Below are 20,615 nucleotides of genomic sequence, written 5' to 3'. Positions count from 1 at the left end.
TCTCCATCACCATCCCACTCTATACCATCTCATCTCTTTCTCTCTCCATCACCATCCCACTCTATACCCCCAACTCTCCACTTCATCACCATCCCACTCCATACCCTCTCCTCTCCTCTCTCTCCCATCACCCTCCCACTCTATACCCTCTAATCTTTCTCTCCATCACCCTCCCACTCTATACCATCTCCACTCCTCTCTCCATCACCCTCCCACTCTATACCCTCTCTTCTCCATCACCCCCCACTATATACCCTCTCCTCTCTCCATCACCCTCCCACTCTATACCCTCTCATCTTTCTCTCCATCACCCTCCCACTCTATACCCTCTCATCTTTCTCTACATCACCCTTCCACTCTATACCCTCTCCTCTCTCCATCACCCTCCCACTCTATACCCTCTCATCTTTCTCTCCATCACCCTTCCACTCTATACCCTCTCCTCTCTCTCATCACCCTCCCACTCTATATCCTCTCTTCTTTCTCTCCATCACCCTCCCACTCTATACCCTCTCCTTCTCCATCACCCTCCCACTCTATACACTCTCCTCTCTCTCTCTCTCCATCACCCTGTCACTCTATACCCTCTCCTCTCTCTCTATCACCCTCCCACTCTATACCCTCTCCTCTCTTTATCTCTCCATCACCCTCCCACTCTATCTACACCCCCAACTCTCCTCTCCATCACCATCCCACTCCATACCCTCTCCTCTCCTCTCATCACCCTCCCACTTTATACTCTCTCCTCTCTCTCTCTCCCATCACCCTCCCACTCTATACCCTCTCATCTTTCTCTCATCACCCTTCCACTCTATACCCTCTCCTCTCTCCATCACCCTCCCACTCTAGACCCTCTCCTCTCCATCACCCTCCCACTCTATACCCTCTCCTCTCTCTCTCCATCACCCTCCCACTCTATATCCTCTCCTCTACTCTCTCATCACCCTCCCACTTTATACCCTCTCCTCTCTCTCTCCATCACCCTCCCACTCAATACCCTCTCCTCTACTCTCTCATCACCCTCCCACTCTATACCCTCTCCATCACACTCCCACTCTATACCCTCTCCATCACCCTCGCACTCTATACCCTCTCCTCTCTCCATCACCCTCCCACTCTATACACTCTCCTCTCTATCACCCTCCTGCTCTATACCCTCTTTTCTGTATCACCCTCCTGCTCTATACCTTCTCCACTCCATCACCCTCCCCCTGTATATCCTCTCCTCTCCATCACCCTCCCATTGTATACCCCCTCTCTCTCTCTGTCTCCATCACCCTGCCACTCTATACCCTCTCCTCTCTCTCTCATCACCCTCCCACTCTATACCATCTTCTCTCTTTCTCTCTCCATCACCATCCCACTCTATACCCTCTCCTCTCTTTATCTCTCCATCACCCTCCCACTCTATCTACTCCCCCAACTCTCCTCTCCATCACCATCCCACTCCATACCCTCTCCTCTCCTCTCTCTATCATCACCCTCCCACTTTATACTCTCTCCTCTCTCTCTCTCTCCCATCACTCTATAACATCTCCACTCCTCTCCATCACCCTCCCACTCTATACCCTCTCCTCTATCCATCACCCTCCCACTCTATACCCTCTCCTCTCTCCATCACCCTCCCACTCTATACCCTCTCCATCACCCTCCCACTCTATACACTCTCCTCTCTATCACACTCCTGCTCTATACCCTCTTTTCTGTATCACCCTCCTGCTCTATACCCTCTCCTCTCCATCACCCTCCCACTCTAGACCCTCTCCTCTCCATCACCCTCCCACTCTGTACCCTCTCCTCTACTCTCTCATCACCCTCCCACTTTATACCCTCTCATCTTTCTCTCCATCACCCTCCCACTCTATACCCTCTCATCGTTCTCTCCATCACCCTCCCACTCTATATCCTCTCCTCTACTCTCTCATCAACCTCCCACTTTATACCCTCTCATCGTTCTCTCCATCACCCTCCCACTCTATACCCTCTCCATCACCCTCCCACTCTATACCCTCTTCTCTCTCCATCACCCTCCCACGCTATACCCTCTCCTCTCTCAATCACCCTGCCACTCTATACCCTCTCCTCTATCACTCCATCACCCTCCCACTCTATACCCTCTCTCTCTCATTCACCCTCCCACTCTATACCTTCTCCACTCCATCACCCTCCCCCTGTATATCCTCTCCTCTCCATCACCCTCCCATTGTATACCCCCCTCTCTCTCTCTCTCTCTCTCTCTCTCTCTCTCTCTCTCTCTCTCTCTCTCTCTCTCTCTCTCTCTCTCTCTCTCTCTCTCCATCACCCTCCCACTCTATAACATCTCCTCTCCATCACCCTCCCATTGTATACCCTCTACTCTCCCTCTCCATCACCCTCCACTCTATACCCTCTCCTCTCTCTCCATCATCCTCTCAATAAATACCCTTTCTATCACCCTCCCACTCTATACCCTCTACACCTCTCTCTCTCATCACCCTCCCACTCTATACCCTCTCCTCTCTTTCTCCACCACCCTCCCACTCTATACCATCTCCCCTCTCTCTCATCACCCTCCCACTCTATACCCTCTCCTCTCTCTCTCATCACCCTCCCACTCTATACCCTCTCATCTTTCTCTCCATGACCCTCCCACTCTATACCCTCTCCACTCTCCCCCTCCCCCTCCCCCTCCCACGCTATACCCACTCCTCTTTCTCTCCATATCCCTCTCACGCTATAACCTTTCCACTCCATCACCCTCCGACTGTATACCCTCTCCTCTCCATCACCCACCCATTGTATACCCTCTCCTCTCATCACCTTCCCACTCTATAACCCCTCCATCACCCTCCACGCTATACCCTCTCCTCTCTCTCCATCATCCTCCCAATATAAACCCTCTCCACTTCTCTCTCATCACCCTCCCACTCTATGCCATCTCCACTCTCCATCACCCTCCCGCTCTATAGCCTCTCCTCCTACTCTCTCATTCCCCTCCCACTCTATATCCTCTCTTCTTTCTCTCCATCACCCTACCACACTAAACACTCTCCTCTCTCTCTCCATCACCCTCCCACTCTATACCAACTCCTCTTTCTCTCCATACCATCTCACTCTATAACCTTTCCTCACCATCACCCTCCCACTCTATAACCCCTCCATCACCCTCCACTCTATACCCTCTCCTCTCTCTCCATCATCCTCCCAATAAAAACCCTCTCCATCACCCTCCCTCTTCCATCACCCTCCCACTCTATGCCCTCTCCATCACCCTCCCACTCTATACACTCTCCTCTCTATCACCCTCCTGCTCTATACCCTTTTTTCTGTATCACAACTCCTGCTCTATACCTTCTCCATCACCCTCCCATTCTATACCCTCTCCTCTCCATCACCCTCCCACTCTATACCCTCTCCTCTCTCTCTCCATCACCCTCCCACTCTATACCCTCTCCTCTCTCTCTCCAACACCCTCCCACTCTATACACTCTCCTCCCTCTCACATCACGCTCCAACTCTATACCCTCTCCATCACCCTCCCAATCTCAACCCCCTCCTCTCTCCATCACCCTTCCCCTATATACCCTCTCCTCTCTATCATCCTCCTGCTCTATACCGGCTCCTCTCTATCACCCTCCTGCTCCATATCCTCTTTTCTGTATCACCCTCCTGCTCTATACCCTCTCCTCTCTCTCTCTCATCACCCTCCCACTTTATACCCACTCATCTTTCTCTCCATCACCCTCCCACTCTATACACTCTCCACTCATCTCTCACAACCCTCCCACTCTATACCCTCTCCTCTCTCTCTCCCCCTCCCCCTCCCACTCTATACCCACTCCTCTTTCTCTCCATCACCCTCTCACACTATAACCTTTCCTCTCCATCACCCTCCCACTGTATACCCTCTCCTCTCCATCACCCTCCCATTGCATACCCTCTCCATTACCCTCCCACTCTATACCCTCTCCACTCCATCACCCTCCGACTGTATACCCTCTCCTCTCCATCACCCACCCATTGTATACCCTCTCCTCTCCCTCACCTTCCCACTCTATAACCCCTCCATCACACTCCACTCTATACCCTCTCCTCTCTATCATCCTCCCAATATAAACCCTCTCCATCACCCTCCCACTTTATACCCTCTCTACTCCTCTCTCATCACCCTCCCACTCTATGCCATCTCCTCTCTCCATCACCCCCCCACTCTATACCCTCTCCCCTCTCTCTCTCATTCCCCTCCCACTCTATATCCTCTCTTCTTTCTCTCCATCACCCTACCACACTAAACACTCTCCTCTCTCTCTCCATCACCCTCCCACTCTATACCCACTCCTCTTTCTCTCCATACCATCTCACTCTATAACCTTTCCTCTCCATCACCCTCCCACTCTATACCCTCTCCACTCCATCACCTTCCGACTGTATACCCTCTCCACTCCATCACCTTCCGACTGTATACCCTCTCCTCTCCCTCACCCTCCCACTCTATACCCTCTCCATCACCCTCCCACTCTATGCCCTCTCCATCACCCTCCCACTCTATGCCCTCTCCATCACCCTCCCACTCTATACCCTCTCCATCACCCTCCCACTCTATGCCCTCTCCATCACCCTCCCACTCTATACCCTCTCCATCACCCTCCCACTCTATGCCCTCTCCATCACCCTCCCACTCTATACACTCTCCTCTCCATCACCCTCCCACTCTATGCCCTCTCCATCACCCTCCCACTCTATACACTCTCCATCACCCTCCCACTCTATACCCTCTCCATCACCCTCCCACTCTATATCCTCTCCATCACCCTCCCACTCTATACACTCTCCTCTCCATCACCCTCCCACTCTATACCCTCTCCATCACCCTCCCACTCTATGCCCTCTCCATCACCCTCCCACTCTATGCCCTCTCCATCACCCTCCCACTCTATACACTCTCCTCTCCATCACCCTCCCACTTTATGCCCTCTCCATCAACCTCCCACTCTATGCCCTATCCATCACCCTCCCACTCTATACCCTCTCCATCACCCTCCCACTCTATGCCCTCTCCATCACCCTCCCACTCTATGCCCTATCCATCACCCTCCCACTCTATACCCTCTCCATCACCCTCCCACTCTATGCCCTCTCCATCACCCTCCCACTCTATGCCCTCTCCATCACCCTCCCACTCTATGCCCTCTCCATCACCCTCCCACTCTATACACTCTCCTCTCCATCACCCTCCCACTCTATATCCTCTCTATCACCCTCCCACTCTATATCCTCTCTATCACCCTCCCACTCTATGCCCTCTCCATCACCCTCCCACTCTATACACTCTCCTCTCTATCACCCTCCTGCTCTATACCCTCTTTTCTGTATCACAACTCCCACTCTATACCCTCTCCTCTCTTTCTCATCACCCTCCCACTCTATACCCTCTCATCTTTCTCTCCATGACCCTCCCACTCTATACCCTCTCCTCTCTCTCTCTCCCCCTCACCCTCCCACGCTATACCCACTCCTCTTTCTCTCCATCACCCTCTCACGCTATAACCTTTCCTATCCATCACCCTCCCACTGTATACCCTCTCCTCTCCATCACCCTCCCATTGCATACCCTCTCCATTACCCTCCCACTCTATACCCTCTCCACTCCATCACCCTCCGACTGTATACCCTCTCCTCTCCATCACCCACCCATTGTATACCCTCTCCTCTCCCTCACCTTCCCACTCTATAACCCCTCCATCACACTCCACTCTATACCCTCTCCTCTCTCTCTATCATCCTCCCAATATAAACCCTCTCCATCACCCTCCCACTTTATACCCTCTCCACTTCTCTCTCATCACCCTCCCACTCTATAGCCTCTCCTCTCTCCATCACCCTCCCACTCTATACCCTCTCTACTCCTCTCTCATCACCCTCCCACTCTATGATATCTCCTCTCTCCATCACCCTCCCACTCTATACCCTCTCCTCTCTCTCTCTCATTCCCCTCCCACTCTATATCCTCTCTTCTTTCTCTCCATCCCCCTACCACACTAAACACTCTCCTCTCTCTCTCCATCACCCTCCCACTCTATACCCACTCCTCTTTCTCTCCATACCATCTCACTCTATAACCTTTTATCTCCATCACCCTCCCACTGTATACCCTCTCCTCTCCATCACCCTCCCATTGCAAACCCTCTCCATTACCCTCCCACTCTATACCCTCTCCATCACCCTCCCACTCTATGCCCTCTCCATCACCCTCCCACTCTATACACTCTCCTCTCTATCACCCTCCTGCTCTATACCCTCTTTTCTGTATCACAACTCCTGCTCTATACCCTCTCCTCTCCATCACCCTCCCACTCTATACCCTCTCCTCTTTATCATCCTCCTGCTCTATACCCTCTCCTCTCTATCACCCTCCTGCTCTATACCCTCTTTTCTGTATCACCCTCCTGCTCTATACCCTCTCCTCTCCTCTCCATCACCCTCCCACTCTATAGCCTCTCCTCTCTCTCTCCATCACCCTCCCACTCTATACCCTCTCCTCTACTCTCTCTCTCTCATCACCCTCCCACATTATACCCACTCATCTTTCTCTCCATCACCCTCCCACTCTATACTCTCTCATCTTTCTCTCCATCACCCTACCATACTAAACACTCTCCTCTCTCTCTCCATCACCCTCCCACTCTATACCCACTCCTCTTTCTCTCCATACCATCTCACTCTATAACCTTTCCTCTCCATCACCCTCCCACTGTATACCCTCTCCACTCCATCACCCTCCAACTGTATACCCTCTCCATCACCCTCCCATTGCATACCCTCTCCATTACCCTGCCACTCTATACCCTCTCCACTCCACCACCCTCCGACTGTATACCCTCTCCATCACCCACCCATTGCATACCCTCTCCCTCTCCATTACCCTCCCACTCTATACCCTCTCCACTCCATCACCCTCCGACTGTATACCCTCTCCTCTCCCTCACCCTCCCACTCTATAACCCCTCCATCACCCTCCACTCTATACCCTCTCCTCTCTCTCCATCATCCTCCCAATAGAAACCCTCTCCATCACCCTCCCACTTCCATCACCCTCCCACTCTATACCCTCTCCATCACCCTCCCACTCTATACCCTCTACATCACCCTCCCACTCTATACCCTCTCCTCTCTATCACCCTCCTGCTCTATACCCTCTTTTCTGTATCACAACTCCTGCTCTATATCCTCTCCTCTCCTCTCCTCTCCATCACCCTCCCACTCTATACCCTCTCCTCCCTCTCACATCACGCTCCAACTCTATTCCCTCTCCATCACCCTCCCAATCTCAACCCCCTCCCCTCTCCATCACCCTTCCCCTATATACCATCTCCTCTCTCCATCACCCTCCCACTCTCTAACCTCTCCCCTCTCTCTCCATCACCCTACCACTCTATACCCTCTCCTCTCTATCATCCTCCTGCTCTATATCCTCTTTTCTGTATCACCCTCCTGCTCTATACCCTCTTTTCTGTATCACCCTCCTGCTCTATACCCTCTCCATCACCCTACCACTCTATACCCTCTCCTCTCCATCACCCTCCCACTCTATACCCTCTCCTCTCTCCATCACCCTCCACTCTATACCCTCTCCATCACCCTCCCACTCTATACCCTCTCCTCATCACCCTCCCACTCTATACCCTCATCACCCACGCACGCACGCATGCACGCACGCACGCACGCACGCACGCGCGCGCACGCACGCACGCACACACACACACACACACACACACACACACACACACACACACACACACACACACACACACACACACACACACACACACACACACACACACACACACACACACACACACACACACACACACCACTCACACACAGCTTAATTCAACACTCCGAACATTGAAACCCAGTTCCCTGTTTGTCAAGCTTGAGACTGAGTTGTGGCTAGAGAATTCTGGGCTAGAATGAAAACGTGCCCATCCTGGCAATCCCCAAGGAATGGGCTGAGAAACACTGATCTAAAACCAGCATGGGCTCCTGGCAACCGTGCTGTTCAGAAACCACAGAAACAGGAGTCAAGGTGAAGCTGTTCTGACTGTGGACAAAATTAGTTTTCCATCTGCCTCAAATCATGCAGCCAGAAAACCAGGAAAATTGTCAGACACACTCCCTGTGTTATAATGCTGTAACATGATCTGAAGCCAGTCAAACCCTACTTATGTAAACCCCATGAGCAGAAATAGAAGCATAGTTATTAAATAGAATTACAAGGCTTTTCATTGTCACGCACAATATCAACCATTTTTTCAGATGATGGCCACTATTATAAGACAGATTAGTTACAGGGTAAATCCATTTGAATTCTATCACTTTTTGACGGCACCCCTTTTGATTTGAACAAAACCTTCCATACGTATTTGCCTGTTGTAGAAGTGCTCAGAAAGTGACTTTTTTTGGACCTGAATACCAAAACATTCAATAGATAAAGGTGCTCAAAGGGGACCTATTTAGCATAACCCACCATACCATGAGACTTTCATGTCTTCATCACTGGAATAGAAAAACGGCTAAGATTTATTTAATTTAAAAGCGTACAAACAGGGTTGTCATATTTTACAATAATCTTTTTTTTTAAATGTCATTTTTTAACATTTAACATGAATGATCTAAAGATGCGTAAACTCCAATTTTCTTTCATATTGGCATATGTTGTAGCTTAGTCCCTATTTACATCATCTGAGGTTTTTGTGTTGTGCCCGGGCATCAATTGAGAAACAACATGAATATCTAAGTTGACATTTGATGGTGGGTGGACTGGCGGCCATCCTTGTGGTTGTCATTAGAATTCAACATTTTAATTCAAACGTGTACCAGCTAAATTGCAGTGATCTGAAGGGAGGGGTCCATTCTATGAGTTATCTTTCTATGACTGAAATGACACCCACCCTATATTCAAGAGCATGCTGTGCCAACCGATGGCAGGCACAACATAAAAACCTCAGATTATGTAAAATAGTGTCTAAGCTAGTTTTTAGATAATGTTTTTAGCAGTGGAGGCTGTTGGGAGGAGCTATAGGAGTACAGGCTCATTGTAATGGCTGGAATATAATGAATGGAACGGTATCAAACATGTCAAACATATGGAAACCACATGTTTGACTCTGTTCCATTAATTCTATTCCAGCCATTACAATGAGCCTGTCCTCCTATAGCTCCTCCCAACAGCCTCCACTGGTTTTTAGATAACTGACAGTAGAGGTTAAAAAATGCCATAGTTCTTCTTAAAAATGTAGGACATTAGAAAAATGTTTGACAACCCTGTTTGTAAGCGTTTAAATTATATAAAACTCAACGGTTTATCTTTTCAAGCAATGAAGACATGGATGTCTCATGGTATAGTGGGGCACGCAAAATGGGTCAACTTTGAGCACCTTTATCTCCTGAATGTTTTGGCATTCAGGTCCAAAAAGTCACTTTCTGACCACTTCTACCATGGGCAAACATGTGTGGAGAGTTGTTTTTAAATCAAAAGGGATGCTGTCAAAAATGTATTTGACCAGTATTGCTGCAGCAAAATAATCCAGCATCAACAGGATTTGAACGTTTAGTCCATAATGTTGCTTGATTAGTGGTTAGGCTATTAGCTGGTCAAAATGAGGCAACACGAGAAGTGGAAAACTTCTGTGTGTTATTGTAGGTTTTCAGTGAATTTATGTACATCACTAAGCTTATCTGCATTTCCTGTGGCGCAGGAAAATTCTCAGCAACAAAAGAGTGATCAAATGAAGATCCTACATCTGTAGATGTGCCAGTGGGTGGATTGACTGGAAGTAGGTCAAATCAGCCAGTCAGGAAATAGAGAGAAGTGATCTCCACACACTCTGCTGATTACAACACGTTATATTCCTGATGAGAGAGAGAGTCTTTCTGCAGCAAGGTGCAGTTCAGATTAGAAATCACAAAGACAGAACTAGAATTTAGTCAGCCAGGGCGGTGTTGTCTGGTGTGTGTGCGTGTCACACTGCAAGTTGAGTTGAATTGTACAGCGCAGAACGCACAGTATACAGACAGTAATAGATGATGACTAAATCTTTATCTCTCTTTGACTCTCTCTGCTGTCTACTATGATCAGTGTGAGGGTTCAGGGTGAGAGTCTGTCCTATTTCTCTCTCATGGCCGGAGGGAAATCTCAATCTCCCTAACAACAGACAAAACAAAAAGACTGCAAAAACAAAGTCATCAAAGACCCGAGAGACAGGTGATTTGTCCAAAGAAACACAGGGAGGATTCTGTCTTTATGTGAGGCAGTCTTGGTCCAGTAATATGAGGTTTGGAAGACCTTGAGGACTAGGAAGGGTGGATTTCCTACCTGTCCATGACTCCTTCCTCTCTCCATCACTCACCTGTCCATGACTCCCTCCTCTCTACCATCACTCACCTGTCCATGACTCCTTCCTCTCTACCATCACTCACCTGTCCATGACTCCTTCCTCTCTACCATCACTCACCTGTCCATGACTCCTTCCTCTCTACCATCACTCACCTGTCCATGACTCCTTCCTCTCTACCATCACTCACCTGTCCATGACTCCTTCCTCTCTACCATCACTCACCTGTCCATGACTCCTTCCTATCTACCATCATTCACCTGTCCATGACTCCTTCCTCTCTACCATCACTCACCTGTCCATGACTCCTTCCTATCTACCATCACTCACCTGTCCATGACTCCTTCCTCTCTACCATCACTCACCTGTCCATGACTCCTTCCTATCTACCATCACTCACCTGTCCATGACTCCCTCCTCTCTACCATCACTCACCTGTCCATGACTCCTTCCTCTCTCCATCACTCACCTGTCCATGACTCCTTCCTCTCTACCATCACTCACCTGTCCATGACTCCTTCCTCTCTACCATCACTCACCTGTCCATGACTCCTTCCTCTCTACCATCACTCACCTGTCCATGACTCCTTCCTCTCTCCATCACTCACCTGTCCATGACTCCTTCCTCTCTCCATCACTCACCTGTCCATGACTCCTTCCTCTCTACCATCACTCACCTGTCCATGACTCCTTCCTCTCTCCATCACTCACCTGTCCATGACTCCTTCCTCTCTCCATCACTCACCTGTCCATGACTCCTTCCTCTCTACCATCACTCACCTGTCCATGACTCCTTCCTCTCTACCATCACTCACCTGTCCATGACTCCTTCCTCTCTCCATCACTCACCTGTCCATGACTCCTTCCTCTCTCCATCACTCACCTGTCCATGACTCCTTCCTCTCTACCATCACTCACCTGTCCATGACTCCTTCCTCTCTCCATCACTCACCTCTCCATGACTCCCTCCTCTCTACCATCACTCACCTGTCCATGACTCCTTCCTCTCTCCATCACTCACCTGTCCATGACTCCTTCCTCTCTACCATCACTCACCTGTCCATGATGCCTTCCTCTCTCCATCACTCACCTGTCCATGACTCCTTCCTCTCTACCATCACTCACCTGTCTATGACTCCTTCCTCTCTACCATCACTCACCTGTCCATGACTCCTTCCTCTCTCCATCACTCACCTGTCCATGATACCATCCTCTCTACCATCACTCACCTGTCTATGACTCCTTCCTCTCTCCATCACTCACCTGTCCATGACTCCTTCCTCTCTACCATCACTCACCTGTCCATGATGCCTTCCTCTCTACCATCACTCACCTGTCCATGACTCTTTCCTCTCTACCATCACTCACCTGTCCATGACTCCTTCCTCTCTGCCATCACTCACCTGTCCATGACTCCTTCCTCTCTCCATCACTCACCTGTCCATGACTCCTTCCTCTCTGCCATCACTCACCTGTCCATGACTCCTTCCTCTCTGCCATCACTCACCTGTCCATGATACCTTCCTCTCTACCATCACTCAACTGTCTATGACTCCTTCCTCTCTGCCATCACTCACCTGCCCATGACTCCTTCCTCCCTCCATCACTCACCTGTCCATGATGCCTTCCTCTCTACCATCACTCACCTGTCCATGACTCCTTCCTCTCTGCCATCACTCACCTGTACATGACTCCTTCCTCTCCGCCATCACTCACCTGTCCATGACTCCTTCCTCTCTCCATCACTCACCTGTCCATGACTCCTTCCTCTCTACCATCACTCACCTGTCCATGACTCCTTCCTCTCTACCATCACTCACCTGTCCATGACTCCTTCCTCTCTCCATCACTCACCTGTCCATGATACCATCCTCTCTACCATCACTCACCTGTCTATGACTCCTTCCTCTCTACCATCACTCACCTGTCCATGACTCCTTCCTCTCTACCATCACTCACCTGTCCATGACTCCTTCCTCTCTGACATCACTCACCTGTCCATGATGCCTTCCTCTCTGACATCACTCACCTGTCCATGACTCCTTCCTCTCTCCATCACTCACCTGTCCATGACTCCTTCCTCTCTACCATCACTCACCTGTCCATGACTCCTTCCTATCTGCCATCACTCACCAGTCCATGACTCCTTCCTCTCTCCATCACTCACCTGTCCATGACTCCTTCCTCTCTACCATCACTCACCTGTCCATGACTCCTTCCTCTCTGCCATCACTCACCTGTCCATGACTCCTTCCTATCTGCCATCACTCACCTGTCCATGACTCCTTCCTCTCTACCATCACTCACCTGTCCATGACTCCTTCCTCTCTGCCATCACTCACCTGTCCATGACTCCTTCCTCTCTCCATCACTCTCTCCATCACTCACCTGTCCATGACTCCTTCCTCTCTCCATCACTCACCTGTCCATGACTCCTTCCTCTCTACCATCACTCACCTGTCCATGACTCCTTCCTCTCTACCATCACTCACCTGTCCATGACTCCTTCCTCTCTGCCATCACATCACACAGCATCCAACACACACATGAACTGAACATGAGCCCCACTAATACAGTCACACCACACATACACACAAACACTCCTCTAATAACATCTCCAAAGCTTGTATGAATCCATTGAGCTGACGACCATAACATTGACACTGGTGTTGCCATGGTAACAGTTATATCTGTTCACAGTATTGTCAAGTACAGTAGGAAGATATATCACCTCTCTAAGTCTGTCTGACCAACATCCATCTCACCAATATCTGGAGAGCTGCCTCCTTGGGCCTAAAGCTGATATTGTATATTTTATTGTCACATATACCGGAGAGGTGCAGTGAAATGTGTTGTTTTTCAGGATCAACCATAATAGTATGGCGCAAATGGAGCAGATAAAGGTTAAGTGCCTTGCTCAAGGGCACATCAACAGATTTTTTATCTTGTCGGCTCGGGTATTCAAAATGCTCGGGTCGACTGGCCCCACACTCGGCCCAAGTGTGTGTGTGAAGTGGGTATACACTCATTTTGCCAAAATTATTCCCCAAACGGCCGGCCCAGCGAAGGGAAGGTGCCCTGTGCGAAGCATTCTATGAGAAACAATGACATACACTCTGAATGACCTAAAATCATAAATCCCATATTGTTCTTTCACAGTCAGGCCAACCCAATCTGTACGGTGCAGTAGGCTAATAGTAGGCCTACTATAGAGCCCCACAGTGGAGGTGTCATAATACCCATAAAACCTAGTGGTCAAACAGGGAAATGGTTCCAATCATTTTCCCACCATTAATATTTCCCATAGGGGATTTTAGAAACTCTTACAATAAGGGCTGTGTTTCGTGTAGGCTTACCCTGGTGTGCATTTTTGTTAACCATGTAAATCTATTTTTTGGGGGGGCTTGCCTGTTTTTCATGTTATTTTGGCATTAATACGAGTCACATCAGTTTGCAAACAATGTAAAATATATATATATATCATTGAGTTAATAAAGCCGCATACCAACATGGTCTCTTTCTTGTTTTCTTGAGGAAGGCAGCTCCAAAATGCAGGTGTTTCAGCCTGGCTCAGTGCTTTCTGTGGTGGTTATATCTACGGTAGCTTTGATTGGACTTTCAAAATCTTAGCTAGCAGCCATCATCATGAATAAAGTCGACAATCTACTGGAAAATCCTTGTCATATGAAGAGAAATAATGAAGATAAATTATAGATAAAACTTATCAGTCCTCATCGGCCATTGAACATAAACATTACCCAACAAGTTGCAAATTCAACAATGAGTGGTTTGGAAGGAATCAGTGACAGTGGCTAACCGCAAGCAATGCAATTGGGAAGTCAGGAAGAAACGAGCTCAGACTGGGAAAATACGTTTTGAACGGTCATCCAACTCGGAATTGTAAATCTCTTTCTCTTTCTTTGATGACAAAATTTGCCCATGAAGGACCACCGCTCCACCTTCCTGAGCACATCACAAAAAGGTGAGTCCAAAAATGTCTCATTTGCTGCTGCGTAAATTAAGTAATACGCCAGGGAGATATGTATACTGTAGCTAAGAAAGTAATACTAAGTGTATGTTGTGTAGTAAGCTGTTAGTAGCCCATGTGCCTCACCCTAATCATTTGGTCTATTTTCACCTCTTAATTTCACCTACTGTTCTGACTTGGTGGTACACATGTAGCCTATAACCTGTTTTAGAGAAATTTCACCATCTAATATTGTAAGAGATTTCATTGTCCGCTTATATGCCCCCTTTATTTATCCTACGGTTCTGACTTGGTGTACAGGGAAAATACTGTAAGAGCAGCCCATGTTCTGCATTCTGTCGCTGTACATTTCAAAAGTGCTGAACAGAGTTATATTGACTACGTCCATCTTAGCTCGCTCATTAATGTCTTAATCGAAATTATGGAATGCCTCTTATCCTCTCATCGTTCCCTTATGCCATAGTTTGTACATCTAAATTGTCAGTAGAAACCACATTTGTTTAAGCAAGTCAGTCATATCAGCTATGTTTTTTTAAAGGCAGTAAATGAGGCTGAATGAACTGTTTCGCTGCCAGACAAGGCTCCACTGATAGCCAGGTGTAGCAGTGGTAAGGATTCACTCCATGGTGCTGAAAAGAAAGCTCTGCTGTTGGGACAGCTTTATGTAGGCCTTAACAGTTTGTGGGCACCGTTTGTCGCCATTATAGTGCAATTCATGTATTGTTTAGTGCTGTGTAGTGGCTTTGCTGGCATGCATCTAAAAGAAATTGGGGGGAGTTTGCCCCTGCAAGATTTACATTCTGGGCCGACATACAAGTTCCTTACTTTTTTCCCCTTCTACTTCTACTTAATTTCTGCCCTCCGAAATCATATTTGTTATATAAATAGGCCCTTTTAATTTTGTCTGTCTTGCCGTTCCAAATAAAATGTAATATTTTTTGTTCATATAATTTAATAAGCAGGTCACTAGGTGTAGGCAAAACCATAAGCAAATATGTAAACTGTGATATGACTAAAGAGTTAATAAGGTGATTTTTCCACAAATAGACAGGTATTTTCCTTTCCGGAGTAGCAAGATCTTATCTATTTTTGCTAACTTTCTATACAAATTTATTGGAGTGAGATCATTTCTTTCTTTTGGGATTTGTATACCGAGTATGCCCACATCTCCGTCCGACCATTTAATTGGTAAACTACATGGTAATGTAAAATTAGCATTTCTTTGTGATCCAATACGTAATATCACTTATCATAATTTGGTTTTAATCCAGAGAGGATAGCAAAAGTATCTAGATTCTCTATGAGGCCGTGGAGAGATTCTAATTGTAGTTTTAAAAGATAACATGAATCATCAGCGTACAATAACATCTTAGTTTTCAAGTTACGGATTTCTAATCCCTTAATATTATTGTTTGATCTAATTTTAACAGCTAACATTTCAATGGCAATAATAAAGAGATATGCCGATAGTGGACACCCTTGTTTTACTCCTCTAGATAGTTTAAAACTTTCTGAGATGTAGCCATTATTTACTATTCTACACCTAGAGTTACTATACATAACTTTAACCCATTTTATAAGAGATTCCCCACAATTAAAATATTCTAGGCATTTATATGTAAACTCCAGTCATACTTTATCAAAAGCCTTTTCAAAGTCAGCTATGAAGACCAGGCTGTATTAAAGAACATAAATGGTTAAAGAAAAGTGTGATAAATAAAAACATATACCAATTTAATTTAAGGACCAAAATATTGACAGCTGTGCCATATAAATTGCAAAATAGAGATTTTCGATGTACCCATTCCATGGCACATGGTTTATGAATTGATACGCAAAACAACGCCGGATTCAAAACTTCTCATTTTTAAATTTAAATTATTATACAAAATTCTTGCAACCAATAGAATGTTATATATATGGGGGTTACAATCTTCCCAGCTCTGCAGATTTTGCTGTGAAATTTAAGCTATGAGAATAGAAAGGTTCAGTACTTTTGTGAAGCGTCACAGCTCAGTTGAAAAATATGTGGCAAATAGAAATCCAAATTGGAGTATGTTGAGAGATAGATGGGAGGGGTTGAATGGAGCTGAAGGGTGGGACTAATAACAAGATAACCATTGTAAAACATACGGGGTCTGTAAAATGTATATAGGTTCAGAACTCTTGTGAAAATGCACAGTTACAAATAGAAATCAAACTGGATGGACATCAGAAATAGAGGAAGGACTAAAAACAAACAAAATATAACTATTGTAAAATAGATTGTGTCTGTAAAATGTGTATAAGATGTATAAACTGAAGGTAGAAGCCTAAGTGTTTATTAGTTTACTCCAATTGGGGGATCGGTGGTAGGGTTTGCGTGGAATAATAAAGGAATATTCTTTAAAAAGTATGTATATCTATATAGGTATGTGTATGTATATATGTGCATATGTATGCATGCGTGTATGGATATATATATTCCCCCAAAATATATGGGGGTTTGGAAATGATGCAGACAATTACATTGATGGAAGCAACAATCTTTCCGCAATATTAAAAATAAAAATAAAAAATGTAATAAAAATAAAAGATTTACATGCTAAAATCACCACTGGTGATGATTAAGAAGTGAGTATACACAATGCCCACTGAAAAATAAGTGGGTTTACGGTGTACACCTTTGTATACCCTCCACTACACCACTGTTTGCATGCATGTGCGCGTTGGTGAATCGGTGCATGTGTGTGTGTGTGTGTTTGTGTGTGTGTGTGTATGCATGTGCTCGTACGTGTGTGTGGGTGTGTGTGTGTATGCATGTACTCATGTGTGTGTGTGTGTGTATGCATGTGCTCGTGTGTGTGTGTGTGTGCATGTGCTCGTACGTGTGTGTGTGTGTGTGCATGTGCTCGTACGTGTGTGTGTGTGTGTGTGTATACATGTGCTCGTGTGTGTGTGTGTGTGTGTGTGTGTGTGTATACATGTGCGTGTGTGTGCGTGTGTGCGTGTGTGCGTGTGTGTGTGTGTGTGTGTGTGTGTGTGTGTGTGTGTGTGTGTGTGTGTGTGTGTGTGTGTGTGTGTGTGTGTGTGTGTATGCATGTGCTCGTACGTGTGTGTGTGTTTCTAGTGCCTGGTCTCAGAGAGCTAGCTAACAGAAATGTGTAACTCAACAGAAGGCCAGATATTATAGGCCTGTATACACTGAGCGTACAAAACATTAAGAACACCTTCCTAATATTGAGTTGCACCCCGTTTTTGACCTCAGAACAGACTCAATTCGTCGTGCTAGTGACTCTACAAGGTGTCGAAAACATTCCACAGGGATGCTGGTCCATGTTGATTCCAATGCTTCCCACAGTTGTGCAAAGTTGGTTGGATGTCCTTTGGGTGGTAGACCATTCTTGCTACACATGGGAAACTGTTGAGGGTGAAAAACCCAGCAGCGTTGAAGTTCTTGACACAAACCGGTGCGCCTGGCACCTACTACCATACAACTTTCAAAGGCACTTAAATATTTTGTCTTGCCAATTCAGCCTCTGATTGGCACACATGCACAATCCATGTCTCAATTGTCTCAAGGCTTAAAAATCCTTCTTTAACCTGTCTCCTCCCAACTGATTGAAGTGGATTTAACAAGTGACATCAATAAGGGATCAGAGCTTTCACCTGGTCAATCTATGTCATGGAAAGAGCATCCTTAATGTTTTGTACACTCAGTGTAAGTACAGACCTTTACATTTTAGTCATTTAGCAGACACTCTTATCCAGAGAGACTTACAGGTGAAAGTAGGGTTAAGTGCTGTGGTCAAGAGCACATCAGATTTTTCACCTAATCAGATCGAGGATTCGAACCAGCAACCTTTTGCTTACTGGCCCAATGCTCCTAACCCGCTAGGCTACCTAAATCTTTCAACATAAAACCACACAGTCTCTGGCCTTTTTAGAGACTACGGTAGGAAGGAATGTCAGAGGAGATGTTATGTATATATCAAATCTAGATACGATGCCGCGAGATACTGACGTGAAGCGCCAAGATCTGCAACATCTGGTCTCCTATTACAGTCCTACACGCTGCAGCATCTGGTCTCCTATTACAGTCCTACACGCTGCAGCATCTGGTCTCCTATTACAGTCCTACACGCTGCAGCATCTGGTCTCCTATTACAGTCCTACACGCTGCAGCATCTGGTCTCCTATTACAGTCCTACACGCTGCAGCATCTGGTCTCCTATTACAGTCCTACACGCTGCAGCATCTGGTCTCCTATTACAGTCCTACACGCTGCAGCATCTGGTCTCCTATTACAGTCCTACACGCTGCAGCATCTGGTCTCCTATTACAGTCCTACACGCTGCAGCATCTGGTCTCCTATTACAGTCCTACACGCTGCAGCATCTGGTCTCCTATTACAGTCCTACACGCTGCAGCATCTGGTCTCCTATTACAGTCCTACACGCTGCAGCATCTGGTCTCCTATTACAGTCCTACACGCTGTAGCATCTGGTCTCCTATTACAGTCCTACACGCTGCAGCATCTGGTCTCCTATTACAGTCCTACACGCTGCAGCATCTGGTCTCCTATTACAGTCCTACACGCTGCAGCATCTGGTCTCCTATTACAGTCCTACACGCTGCAGCATCTGGTCTCCTATTACAGTCCTACACGCTGCAGCATCTGGTCTCCTATTACAGTCCTACACGCCTACTGTTGTCAAAACGTACCACATCTGAACACTTGGAACTTCAGGAAAGAGGTGTGAAAGAAATGGTGTAAACGGGTGATTGTGTGTCTCTAATGAGACCTATCTGACGTGGTTATGCCGTCATACAGTAATTACTATGTAATACGGTAGGTATCTACAATAACAATCTAGCTTACTCATCTAGTTCTCTATTCAACCAATCAGCCAATATATTCCTGATTGCAGTATCCCAGAGCTGCAGGGGTTCTGATGATTTAGGTCAATATCACACGACACACAGACACACATTACATTTTAGCTCACACAGCGTCACAGAACATAGCTACAGTAAGTAGCTATGATCGGTGCATCAGACAAGAATGACATATGCTGTACATACGTACATACTATTTACATAGGCATTCCTATAGATAGCCATACTGTTGACACATACCAACATTTTGGATGACCAGTCTGAGTCTTTCTAACATCGTTCCAAGCGCCATCTCCTCCGTCTTCATCCACAGCATCATCCTCAGGAGGGGGAACGGGAGCCCGGCTACCCAGAGAAGGGACTCCGTGGCTGGAGATAGATGGAGCCTGCCTGTGTGTATGTCTGGTGCTCCAAACAGCCGATGCTGTGGAGGAGGGAGCGAGGGGGACTGGCGTAGCTGCTTAGCCAAAGGGAGAGGAGGCAAGAGGGGGAGACTGCAGAGTTACTAGCCCAGGGTAAGGATTCTACGGAGGGGGAGAAAGAGACGAGAGGTGTGCCTGGCTGGCTGACTCACACTGCAGATGGTGTGGATGGAGTGAGAGATGCTGCAGAAAGGAGAGAGAAGCGAGGGATGTTTCAGAGAGAAGAGAGGATGCTGGCTGCAGAGAGAGGATGGGGAGGATGCTGAAGCTGTGATAGATGCAGACGTCCCCGGCTGCACTGATGGAGAGATGCAGAGTGGGGGATGCCAGCAGTGGAGAAGAGAAGGAGGAAAGGAGGAGGGGAGGACACTGAACATGTACGCATGCAACCTTCAGTAGCAACATGCGCATGCAGACCTAGAGAGAAGGAGTGGAGAGGGGGGATTGCAGGCAAGTCCAATTTTTGCAGACGCGCGCGCGCACACACACACACACACACACACACACACACACACACACACACACACACACACACACACACACACACACACACACACACACACACACACACACACACACACACACACACACACACACACACACACACACACACACACACAAATGATGGGACTGAGGCTTGGCTGCAGTCGTAACAATAAAAGGAGAGGTCAGTTTGATTTAAAGTCTCAATGCAGCTCTGAGAAAGAACATGACTGAAAGAGACACGGAGGGAGACAGAGAGGGAAAGAGACAGGGCGGTAAATAGAGAGGGAAAGAGACAGGGCGGTAGATAGAGAGGGAAAGAGACAGGGAGGGAGACAGAGAGGGAAAGAGAGGGAGGGAGACAGAGAGGGAAAGAGAGGGAGGGAGACAGAGAGAGGGAAAGAGACAGGGCGGTAGATAGAGAGGGAAAGAGACAGGGCGGTAGATAGAGAGGGAAAGAGACAGGGAGGG

At 47.2% G+C, this 20,615-nt stretch overlaps 1 protein-coding gene across 4 annotated transcripts in view; it reads right to left on the bottom strand.

Moving 5' to 3' along the window:
* Nucleotides 1-20,087, bottom strand: part of LOC129820742 (guanine nucleotide exchange factor DBS-like) — a 91,318-nt gene extending 71,231 nt beyond the window's left edge. For 2 of the 4 annotated variants that reach the window (XM_055877664.1, XM_055877666.1), the window contains exon 1: nucleotides 19,480-20,087. In XM_055877664.1, the coding sequence (XP_055733639.1) occupies nucleotides 19,480-19,558 (79 nt within the window). In that variant the 5' untranslated portion in view covers nucleotides 19,559-20,087. The remainder of the gene's footprint in view (nucleotides 1-19,479) is intronic. The other 2 variants (XM_055877669.1, XM_055877660.1) reach the window with 2 other exon arrangements.
* Nucleotides 20,088-20,615: the final 528 nt, after the last annotated feature.

The sequence above is a fragment of the Salvelinus fontinalis genome, chromosome 23 (genome assembly GCF_029448725.1).
Source record: "Salvelinus fontinalis isolate EN_2023a chromosome 23, ASM2944872v1, whole genome shotgun sequence".
NCBI lineage: Eukaryota > Metazoa > Chordata > Actinopteri > Salmoniformes > Salmonidae > Salvelinus > Salvelinus fontinalis.
This window is presented reverse-complemented; position numbering and strand designations above follow the sequence as displayed.